Raw genomic sequence first — 12211 nt, 5'->3', positions numbered from 1 at the left:
AGGGCCCAGCTGATGTGAATGGGCTATTGAGAGGGGAGAGACGCTCCCACTGGCCCAGCATTAGAAAGGTGAAAAAACTTCAGGGTTTGGGTTTTTTTTTTTTCCCCCTAGAGAAAAAAGGCTCTGCCTTTCGGCTAGAATAAAAGAAGGAAAATTTTGTTTTCTAGACAGCGAGTTGCTGAAATATTTTGCTCTCTGTTGCAAACAACAACAAAGTAAATGTCTTATTTCCTTTTTTTTTGTGTGTGTGTGCACTGATTAAATCATAATTTTCCATTCCTGTTTTGGGGAAGCGTTAAGTCTGAAACTGTCTTTCATTCACTGAGCCTGGGGGAGAGGGAAGAGTCTATTTACTTCTCCAAAAACAGGTCCCATTGCTTCTCAGTCTCTTTTTGGACGGAGCAAATGCACTGAGTGCCTGCAGCCGGAGGTGGAAGAGGCTGGCAAAGAAAAGCTGCTGCTTTTTCTTCCTCCCCTCCCTCCTCTTTTTTTTTTTTTTCCTCTCCTCTCTCTGAAGAGATGAATCATGCTCCCACAACTGCAAAGAAATTTTGAAAGCTGGGTGAACACTGGTGCAGGACTAAAAAGGCAAGTAGTGACGTCCCAGCCCAAATCAGGAGGGGAGTGGCTTTATTTCATTATTTTCTTTCCGTTTGCCCAGTGCTGTCATTAGAAATTTGAACTTAACGCAAAACCGAGCCCTGTCTGGTGAACAGCAGACCGACTCAGAAGGAAGAAAGTACTTATTTTTAATTCTTTCAGAGCACAAGGGCGTGAAAGAAAAACCACGTTGGTGACAGTACTTGGATACGGTGATCGGCTTTTTTTTTTTTTTTTCCTTTTTCTTTTTTTCCTGAATTAGACACGTCGTATCTGAGCCTACCTTCTGCCTTCCCGCTCGGAGCATCAGGGTTCCTGCTGCACACATCTGGCTTTTGTTCTCTTTTCAGGCTGGATTTTCATTCTGGTGCTTTTTGGATATCAAAGTTGTCTGGAAAACATTTTTTTTATTATTATTATTACTATAACAGGAAGGCCGATACCATTCTTAGCAGTGACAAAAGAAATAATCCTATATGTATAAAGCTCTCTTCAAATATCTTTTGTTTTCTATAAGTTCCTGCGTTGCCTGTATAAGCAAATCTGTTCTGAGAAGACTTTATCAGCCGGTCGCAGCTCTGGGATTTTCTTGTTCCTGTTAAGAGGCTCGGACAGGCTGGTGTGCTGAGACCCAGGGACTCCACTGAGCACGTATGTGAGAGGTCTGGAGTGCCTGGCCGCGGTCAGCCCGGGGTTCATGGTGGGCTCTGCTCCTCCGCTTCCACCGTTTTGGACAACATGTATGAGCGCCACAAGAGGCGATACAGCCTGTGCGACATCTCCAAGGTGGACAGGAGTGTAGATGTTGTGTTGTTAAAGGTACGATCTTTGTGTACGTTTATTTACGGGTGCCTTTCCCCATCTCTAGCTGGGCTGTCTGTTCCGTGCTGTACCTGTGCCCCTCCAGCTGGACGGTGCAGAGAGGGGAAGCAGGTGGAAGATGTCCCGTCCTTTAGCATGGAGATGGTTTTGAGTGCTGTCAAACCATTTCATGCCGAATATTGTTAGCCCTGCAACCAGACAATCTCTCGTGGCAGGTAAAGGACACCCTTTTGGAGAGCTCTCTCTGGCCATCTTCCCTGTCTACTGCCCTTAACCAGTCCCCCTCCTGTTTTGCAGCCTTCACTGCTTGCGGCCGGGTTTTCTGCGTAAGGTGCCGTTAGGAAAAGGGGTTTCACTGCCAGTGGTCACTTTTGGGGCTGAAATGCCCATGTCCCCTGAAAGTTGTATTCCGCCAAAAAAGGCAAGGTGGATCCTCCTTCGCCTCTGTGGTTTGTGTTGGAACGGTGTCGGTCTTATTGTTTGGGTGTGAGTTTTGTCTCAGGATGGGTTGGAGCAAGAGCCAGGAGTGGCTCTTGGCTAATTGTTCCAGTGCGTTCCTCCTCTAATCTAAAATTAGCAAGTGCTCCACCAAATGGCACGGTGGCAGTCTGGGAATGTCCTGTCTCCGTAACAGCTTTTTGGAGCTTCAGCAGTTTCCTGGCAAAGTGGATGGAAATCGGAAAGCAGCCAGAGGGACTGCAAAACACAGCCCAACTTAGAGATGTGAACTCCTGGAAGAGCATTTCCTTTCCCTCTCCCTTTTTTTCTCTTAGCTGAGGTAGTGGGTTTCTGCATGATCCTGTGGCTTCTTTTTTTATGATTTTTGCTTCTCGTCCTCGTTTCTGAACTGAGATGAGAATGTATTAAAAAGTTACTTTCAAACAATTCTTGGTTTACTTTATCTGCACTAAAATAGACCTAACTCTTAGTAACTTGCTTTGTTTAGGAACGAAAATATTTTCCTTTAAATTCAGTGTATCCTTTGGGTTTTGGTGACACAAATAACCATAATTTGTTTTCTGTACCAACTCAGTTTTCCTGAGTATTTTGATACTCTCACATTGATGATGCTGATTGAGGATTGAATCCCGTAGTATTCAATCTCTGGACACCCTATGAGTCATTAAAAAAGGCAGATATGTTGTTAACACATTACTCGTGCAAAATGACTGCTTAATAATTCTTGGGAGAAGACCTGGTACCCCGACAACCTCAAAACACAATCTTTTTCTTCATAAAGAAATGCCTGGGTTGAAATGTAATTCACTATAATTATCTGACTTCAGTATTTCTGATGTCATCAGTTCCTTAAATTAGTTTTTGTTCAGCAAAGCCTAGATTTTATAACAAAATGTGGCTCTTGTTAGTTCCCACTAGTATTTTCCTAATTGAGTTTCAAAACTGTGGGTTACACTGTCTGTTCCTGCAAATGACTCAGTGTCCATATATGTGTGCGTGTGTGCACGCATTGCTGCTCCAAACACGGGCTGTACAGGCTGCAGATGTTTCACATAGGAGGCTGCTAGTGACAGCTGTAGTTACAATCAACTTTAGCTTGATTTTTAGTCCTCTTTCGTGTTTTAGCTGGTTTCTGTAACATAACTGGTAGATGAAGTTAAATTTTGATGATCTAGGGGCCCAAGCCAGCCTTAGAGTGCGTCAGCGGCAGATCATCTCTTGACGTTAATGGGAGTTGGATCAGACCCTTAATGAGGGAGCTGGGGTGAGATTTTTGGTTGGATTTGGTTTTAATTAAAATACTTAAATGAAAACTGTACCTTATCTAAATCATCATATTTTGGTGAGTTAAGAGGGCAGGGTTTCTTAAGTGTCAAGTATTGAAAAGCAGGCAAATATCCTTACAACACAAGAAAACCCAAAGATGATCCATGAAGAGCGTTTGATCTGAATGAAATTTTATCGAGAGGGCTGCAAAGCACTGAGCAGCTTTCAGTTTGGGCTGCAGATGGACTCGGCCAAGCTGGCTGTCTTTCTGAGTGGTGGATGGGTATGTTCTCTGCTTCATTTTAAGACGGGGAACTCGGTAATCATGACATAGGAAAGAAAAACAGCTGGTGGAGAAGGACAACTGGGACAAGTTGTGAACGAAGATCTTGTGCCATTTGGGTTACTAAATGTTTATAGACGGGGTTTTATTTGCATTGACTGCAACCATTCTTAGATACAGTCGCAAAAGAATTTTGGTCCCTACCGACTGTTTTGCAATGCACGTGTCATCGGAAGGGTCAGTGTGTTGAGGCTCAGATTTTCCATGTTTAGATTTGTGCCTGAAACAGTGGCTTGTGACGTTACCAAAAAGCCCCAAACCTCAGCAATTTTGGGTGTTGATGCACACAATTATTTTTAGCTTTCACATTGTTTCTTTCTCCTCCCCACCTATGAAAAAGCATGAGGCAAATCAGTGTCCCAGCCTCTGTTTTGGAGGTAGGACTTCATCTTTACAGTGTCTCCTTTCGCTGGTGCAGCGAGGTGAACATGATGAACTTGGTCACTGAGCATAGTGGTTTGTCACTCTGCAGGGAAGCCTGGATGATGCAGAAATGGCGTAAAAATTTGCCATCATCTTTCCTGCTGGGATCGCGTTGTAGCAGATGAGGGAGAAGATGTGGGGATAGGGGATGCCTGCTTGTCTGAACAATTCACTGAGCTCTGAGCAGCTACGTGCAGGGTAAAGCAGTCTGTGCTATGTTATTCCAAGGCCCAAAATGGGCAGTCTCAGTGTGCTCATGTGTGAGTTGGCAGCTCAGTTTCATTTTTCTGTTGTGCCTGCTACCACAAATATAACTATCTAGGGACAGAATACGGAAACCATGCTGGCTGGCACCTTGCAGATACATGTGAAGTTAGACAAGCGTTCAAGTCTGGATGAACAGGCTGTGCTTCGCAGACTTAGAAACTGAGAAGTGGGCTCACTTTGGGAATGGGAGACTGAGCAGTCGCAACTGGGAATGGTTTAGAATTGCCCATTGCCTGTATCTCCTTTTCACCTTTGTGCGTGAATGCTCAACTGTTAAGTGTACGTGCAGGTCTAAGTTTTTTAATAACTGGGGAAACGAGGTTTGATTTAGCTGCTTTGCAGATGAACACATCCCATGCACCTTCCAGTTAAAAAATCAGAACATTAATCATGATATTAAAACCAGCCCAACGTTATAAAAACAGTAACAGCATATTGAAATGAAAGAGGCAGCGGTATCGATGAGTTATTCTGCTCCCTGGCAGAGGGCTGCTCTGGTAGCTCTACCCCAGCGCCAGAGAAGATGTTCCGGAATGAACCCTGCCCACCTCAGGCAAGGTGCAGTTTGCAGCGTTGTAAGCTAAATGGGGTATGTGGAAAGGTTCTTAAATCAACTGAAACTAAGCTTTCTTCCACTGGGAGTTACCATACTTACAAAGCTTTCCCTTTTTTGTGTTTTTGGTTATTCGACACGTAGGCATGTTCATTCGTCCTTTGGGGTGGTTCTTCTGAGGGAAGTACTGTCCTCAGATGGTGGGTATGCAGTCTGTCCTTGGACTTTGCGGCCCTAAAGTGACTCTGAACTTTAATCCTGCGTCTGTCCGCACTGGCTCGGTTACTGAAAGGGCGGCAGGAGAGAGGTGTACTTAGGATGGTGTGAACAACTTCTGAGTTTTTCGGTTTGTCTCATGCAGAATTAGAACTGGAAGGATAACTTAAAAGAAACTAATGTTTTTTCACCATAGGCACATACATATTTGTGGGAATTTTGCTCCCATTTTAGTTAAGAGATTTTTTTATGCAAAGCCATTGCTGTTACTTTTAAAGCTTAATTAAAATTTGTTGTTACCAGGACTCTTACTTCTGCTTGTGGAGGGCATTCCAGTGCCAAGGGCTGGAAAATGTTCTTGGGGCACATGTTCCTTTCCCCAGCTGGGACTTTGCCAGGGGGAAAAGTACGCTCTAGGAATTCAGCGTTGCCCTTACACCACAAAGTGCTAATTCAGTCAGTCATTTAAAATCTCCTGTGGTTGTAGGAGCCTCTTCTGGTGTAATCCCTCGGTGTAGTTCTCTATAGCACTTCCTGCTGTGAGCGAGGTTACTGGTGACCTCCTTTAAAAAATGTTGTTCTGATATGGTACCACCAATTCTGTAAAGGTAAAAGGCTCAGTATTGCATATTCACAGTGCTAGGAGATAAACCATTGCAGAAATGCAAGTGTAGTCACTTTGTCCCTTGCTGCATACATTGGAAAATGGTCTTTGTGTTCCTCAACCACATAGTGAACCTTCCCCTAAAGCTAAGGAAATGCATGGGGAGATTACAAATAATTTAAATTTTAAAAAACCCCCGGAATTTGCAAACAAATTGACTGTCTGCCCTTAGTATTGTCTGGCAAGATGATTGCTGAATTATTGCTCTTACCAAGTTTTCTGTATATGGAGCTTTTTTGCATCAGTGTCTATTGAAGGAAGACAGTGGAAATTTCTTCCCCAGGTGCCCCATCACTCATGCTGCTTTTGAAAGAGGTTTGGAGGATCTTGAAAGGTGTTTTTTGTGAAGGGAGTGAATCAACTGTTGCTTTAGTTTCTAGTTCAGGAATTAGAGGCTACTGGATTATTCCATTGTAAATGAAATTGTCAAGTTAAAAGTTGCTCAGAATAAACATTGAATTCCATTTATGTGTACAAATTTCTTCAATGAAAACTGTCCTACAGGAAATTTTCAGGAACAGGTAGTTCCTAGAGAATAATTAAGATTTGTATTAAAAATTAATACTACTAATAAGTTATAATCCGTTCTAATTGAATTTTAAGTATTGGGTGTTTTCTGCAATTTTTGTTCTTTGATAGATATTTCAAGCCTTTCCTCCCATCAGTTATTGCTCAGTATGGTGTACAAGTACTTAATTTACACCGAGCAAGCTAGAATTACTCTGCTAAATATTTTCCTAAGTGCAGTGGTATCTGGTTTTAGCTGCAAGGTAGAACTTAGTCTGGAAGGTGGGGAAAAAAAAAGGAGGGGGGGGGGGAGAAATGGAAACTTGTAAATTTAGGGAAAGTTAAAACAATATGGAGGGAAGATGACACTCCAGAGATTTGCTAGGAAATGAAAGTTAAAATCATCTGGTTCCTTCTGCTCTAGAGATGTTGATTTATATTGCTACCACTGAGGTCGACAAGTGCAAACTTTTACAGTAGGGGAAGATTTCCTGAGGGTTCGGTGTGTTTTCTTTGTTGTGAAATGGAAAGCAAGAAGAGTTAAAACCAGAGGGAGTAAAAAAGTACTTTTCCGTGGTGGAAAGGTAGGAGAGGAGCAGGGGAGCCAGGTAGCAGCTGGCCCCCGAGGCAAGTGTTCCTAGCAAGCCCCCCGCCACGCCGCTCGGCCAGAAATAGACATTTTTAGATGTCTTCTGAGAAGGATGTCCCAATTCTGCTTTCCGTGGGCAGACACCGTACAGGACCGCGAGCCCTGGAGGGGGTTAGATAACTCCCCAGCCAAGACTGTCACGCAGGGGGAGAGGAAGGAAGAGCCTGGGAACAGAGGCTGGGGTCACTCGTCATTCCCGCGCGATGGAGGACATCCCAGCCCCGTTTGTCTCACAGGTTGTCCAGCGCCGTCCTTTTCTTGTGCTGAGAGGTTTCTGCATTATGTTACATCAAGTTTTAAATTCGGTGTCTGCTGGAAGACATCTCTGAGGGTCAGGGAATACACACGTGTGCCCAGAAATTGCGATCAAACCGTTGGCTGCTTGCAACCCCAGCTGGTGTCCTAAAGCTCTCCTCGGACATCCAGCCTGCTGGTGTTGCACAGACAAACAGAAAATCCTTTGGGATTCAGTTTTTGATGCCTGGGGTTGTGCTTCCATGATTCATTCTGTGTCTGAGCTGCAGGCTCAGACACATTCAGGCTTCTGCATGGAAAAATAGCCGGTTCTCTCCTGGCGTTTTTTCAAAAGCTGCATATTGAAACTCCGTTCCCAGAGGCTGTTTCATATTTGCTTCTGCCATCTGAACACCGCTGCATCCTCTGCTCCCACCGCAAAGGCTTGGGGTGCCCAGAACCGATGGGCTATAATCAGCGTGGGCAAGGCAGAAAGTGCGCGGGGGTTTTACCATCCTCTGCGGCCAGCAGCCTGCGGTCCTGTCGTCGGGCTTCTCTTAGCAAAACAAAGACTGCGGGAAGGAGGGAGGGATAGCTTTGTTACATATAATGCACCCATGTCCACAGAATCCCACGGTAACCTCACTGTGAATTTCTCCGTACTAGTGCATTCCCCAACCCATGATGCTCAGGCACTTTTGTGATGGTATTTTCTCTACGAGCTGTACTGTGGCTGTACCTGCTACTCCTGAGTAAATACGGGCAGAATTCAGCTGTTGAGAGATCCCTGTACTCAGACTTGGGCTGTGGATAATGGGGTTTGTGTTTTGAGTGTCTGTGGACCACCCAGTTGCCTGAGAGCAGGCTGTAAACCTCCCTCAAATCCTGTCTGGGCTCATTTTGGCACAGGGAATACTTGTATATAGTAGTGGTTTCCTTTGTTTGTAGTTTGCTGATTATTATTATTATTCCTGAATTAGGGCTACTGAGATAAATACTTAGTTCCTAATGTTTTGATTTGTACATAATCAGGTATATGTGAAACAGCACCTTAAACCTCAGTGTTGCTTTCTCATTACGTTTTTTTTTTAGAAAAAAGCAGACATTTTCAGTACTTGGCAAAGTCACAGGGCAGAGGAGAGAGCTGGCTGGGTAATGGGAAAAATACTTAAATCTTTTTTGAAAAAATGCCAATGTCTATAATGCATTTTCAGTAAATGACTCAATTGGTTCTATTAAAGGAAAAAATATAATCTTAATTCAGCCTATTATAGTTTATTCTTTACTAATTAACTGATAGGCTTGAACCTCCTCATATTTTGCTTTCTTACTGCTAATTATTGAACAGGATGTTTAATTATCAGTTTCCAATAGTGTAGATCTGTACAAATCAGGACCAGTTCCCTTAAATTTGATGGAGATACATTGACTTAAGAGCATGAAGGATCAGGCTTAGTATGACGAGGAAGGAGTTAGGTGCAAACCAGTGAGAAGGAGTCAGAATTTGATTTTATAACCGAATTGGGTCATCCCTTCATTTGTGTGGACATGAGCACATTTGCATCTGCATCAGTGTGTTCAGGCTCAACCTCTAGATTTGCCTTTAATGAAATGTAAGACAGTGCGCTGCAAAATAGATTCTGCTTTGGCTGGAAGAAAATATTAACAAGATATTTGTTGACTTCACAGTCATAACGTGATATTTATTGACTTTAGAGCTCTTTTAAGACTAGAAGGTATGTATAAATTCTGCAGTGAAGTTTAATTGCTGAGGTTAGGTACCCCTCAGCCTCTCTGAGAACAGGGGTATCTTTCTTTGATTGAAAGAATCCAAACAGTGCCCCATTGTCCCTGTAGCAGTTAAAATTCAGCATTTTTGTGTCACTTGGAAAAAAAAAAAAAATACTGTTTTGAGTATGTGCTTACAAAAGCCTTTCTCAGAGTTCAGACTGCCTCTCTTTCCCTCTCCATCTCTCACTTAATATAGATGTAATATGTGTAAATGGGAGAAGTTGGTCATGGGGGGGAGGGTATGTGTGTTGAATAGAGGTGCAGGGAAGGATGGGATCCTAGATGTGTGTACGTATTAGGAGTCTGATGGGATCTTAGATGAATGTATATAATGCATATAATGCCTGTGGATGGGTAGAGGCCGTGAGTGACCTGCAGGAAGTGTACATCCTACCGGAGAAAACCAGCCTGTAAAATTGCGTGGAGGTGGGTGGGACGTGCACTGAGGCTGCCCTGAGACACGGCTCTGGTAGAACATGAGGTCTCCTTCACCTCTCCTGGGAGACTCCTGCTCATTTTTCCCCTCTCTGATCTTCTCTGCTCCTTCCCCGTCTGCCCCAGCAAGAGCTGCTGACGTGGGAAGGTCACGGCATCCTCGCTGCTGGAGGATTTTAAGGGCAGGTTGGATTAAGACCTCTCAGATTATAGTCGAGCCTGACTTGGAGCAGCAGAAGGGGACTAGCTGACCTGTCAAAAACTCTTCCAACCCCATTTTGTAATCGCAGAAGTATGGAGGAGGACAAAACCCAAGGAAGAAAAATGTGCTGTAGAAAGTAGCTGACAGGTCTGGGGGAGCAGAGCGTCGACTGTGCGGTGAGGGGAGCTGCTGGCAGGAGCCCCTTCAGTGAAGAGCAGGGGGGTGCAGCCAGACCGGTGAGGAGCACCAGCCAATGACTCCGCAGAACAAGTTCCATGATCTCAGCGAGAAAGGGAAGAAGGACGTGGGTCATTAGTCAAAGCAGCAAGTCAGGTCAAGGGTAGGAGAGTCCTGGTTTTTCGTTATTTAAAAAAATGAACAAAAAAGAAAAAGCAGTGCATTTCATAACATTGAATAAAGGAGAACATCGAGGGGATGAGACTCTGGCAAGGGACTGCAAAAAGGGAACAGGGTCTTGGAGGAGGTTTGAAGATGGGTCAGAGGCAAAAAGTAGATAGTAAAAATTCTCTATTTGAGAGCGAAAAGGACATAATTTCAGGAGAGAAAAGGAAACCCAGAAAGAGGGTAGGAGAAATAGTTGGCATAAAATGAGCATCACCCACTTCAGGAGCTTTCTTTTAGCTACAACATAACGTGCGAGGGCTCGTGTGTTGAGGCACGTCAGGAGGGGAAACAGCCTCTGGATTTTGGGACGTGGGACATGGGATTGTCAGGTGAGATTTGCTTGCGGTTGGCAGAGAGAGGCGTTTGGCTGGGAGAAACGGCAGAGCTGCTGAAGGACAGAGAGCCGAGGGCCTTCCAGAGTCTACCAGCTGTAGACAGAAGTGTTGGGAAGCGTTTGTTGGCTGAGCCAAGGGTTGTGGATAATCCAGCAGACTTTGGAGTCAGAATGCTGGACAACACAACCCGAGTAAGGAAGAGAAAAACGGAGACAGATGCGGGAGGACTGAGAACACATCACTCATCCTTGCTGAAAGAGTTGGAAGTCATGGAAGGGGTGAGGGACAGGGTGAGATGATAAGGACTGATGTTGAAATAAACCATGTGATGTGTCAGTGTTAAAATGGGGGTTTCTAACATCATCATCATCATTTCAGTTATTGCACACATGTGAAGTTAAATATACAAAGTGCTGCTTGTTCTCACCATGACTGAACACTTCCCTAGACCTCGATTGCGTATTATCAGAGTGCCTTACTATCTTTAAGGTAATTATCTTCACAGCAATATGGGTGGTAAGGATTTGCTATTCTGTGGGTAGTGAACGGAGGCATCAAGCAGGGGAGTATCTTGCCTGCAGTACCACTGCAAATGGAAGTGGGAGTTGTAGCCAGGTTTCTTCAGTCCTCAACTAGTAGCTTAAATGCTGGCTCATCCTCCCTCTGAACTCCTGCCTTGGGTTGGAGCCACCTTGAAATCATACTTTCCACACAGAAAAAAGTTGTTTGGCTTATTTTAATGGCTTGTTTAGTGATGCTAGGAAAAAAAAGTAGTAAGTTACTTTTGAGGTTAGTACTGGGACAAAATAAAGCCATAACTATATATCTGCCGGTCAACGCAGAGTGACATCGCAGAAGAGGCTCACAGGGGTGTTGGCAAGCGTGGCCTTTCTCTGATTTGTGCTGGTCTGTTTTTCAGATAAACCGCGAAAGCTGGTGTTCACTGGAGCCATGTCCCAGTTCTTCCCTTCTGGAACGCAAGCGGACACGGGAGTCTCCAGGTGAGCAGCTCTGCAGTTCTCCTTCTTTTTCTTCTTATTTTTGACATCCTAGCCTCCACGGGGAAATACGTAAACCAAAGAAAAAGTGCAGTGAATCTGCCATGAGTCATTGTTAGCACATGGCTGCAGCACCTGACTTGCAGTGAGCTGTGTGGTGTGTCACCTTCCTAGGTAATTCTGCATTCAAAGTGTTTCTGATTTCTTTTAATAAACTAGAAAGGTGTAATGGGGGACTTCTAGCTAAAATGATAATACAATAAAAGAAATGTCAGAAATTTAAACTCCTGAATCCATATTTAGATCCAGATCAGTGGCTTGATTGGTTTTCTTTCTTGATTTCTTTTCCTCACCCTAAAAGTTGCCATGATCTCCAGGCTTCAGGAAGCAGGAAGGTTGTTCATAGCCATGGTTCCCACACCCTGCCCACCAGCCATGCCAAGCTCCCAGCCCTGCGTGCTGGCTGGTGCTTTCTGGCTCTTCCACTGGGACAGAAAATCTTGTCTGGGCAAGTTTCAAAGAGGGGTTGGTGTCCAAGATAAGAAAGAAAGCATTTCTTTTCACTGACTTATGAATGTTCAAAACAAAGAGAGTAATTTATCAGGGCCCTGAATAGTGACTTTGCTTGGGCTGTTCATAGGGAGGACACTTCTTGCCTTGCTCCTAATATGAGCAGGGGTCTCACCTTAATCTCCTTCAGTTTACCTGAGACACTTGAAAATAAAACAGAGATTTGATCACTTCGTGTCAATATGAAATTCAAACTCAGTCTTTTCAAAGGGTTAATGTGGGTGACTGTCCTGGGCGGTTTATTCTAGGTAGAAATTGTAGCTCCCAGAGGGAGGACACTTCTTGCCTTGCTCCTAATATGAGCAGGGGTCTCACCTTAATCTCCTTCAGTTTACCTGAGACACTTGAAAATAAAACAGAGATTTGATCACTTCGTGTCAATATGAAATTCAAACTCAGTCTTTTCAAAGGGTTAATGTGGGTGACTGTCCTGGGCGGTTTATTCTAGGTAGAAATTGTAGCTCCCAGCGTA

At 44.1% G+C, this 12211-nt stretch overlaps 1 protein-coding gene across 1 annotated transcript in view; it reads left to right on the top strand.

Annotated features, from left to right (window-relative positions):
* Positions 1 to 1338: 1338 nt before the first annotated feature.
* The window catches only part of AKAP13 (A kinase (PRKA) anchor protein 13), a 69534-nt gene continuing 58661 nt past the window's right edge, over positions 1339 to 12211 (top strand). The window contains exons 1-2 of the mRNA XM_010159235.1: positions 1339 to 1419; positions 11091 to 11172. Of these exons, the coding sequence (XP_010157537.1) occupies positions 1339 to 1419; positions 11091 to 11172 (163 nt within the window). The remainder of the gene's footprint in view (positions 1420 to 11090; positions 11173 to 12211) is intronic.

This window comes from Eurypyga helias, unplaced genomic scaffold (genome assembly GCF_000690775.1).
Source record: "Eurypyga helias isolate BGI_N326 unplaced genomic scaffold, ASM69077v1 scaffold9279, whole genome shotgun sequence".
Taxonomy (NCBI): Eukaryota; Metazoa; Chordata; class Aves; order Eurypygiformes; family Eurypygidae; genus Eurypyga; species Eurypyga helias.
Note: the sequence above shows the minus strand (reverse complement) of the source record. Positions and strands in the feature narration are given on the sequence as shown.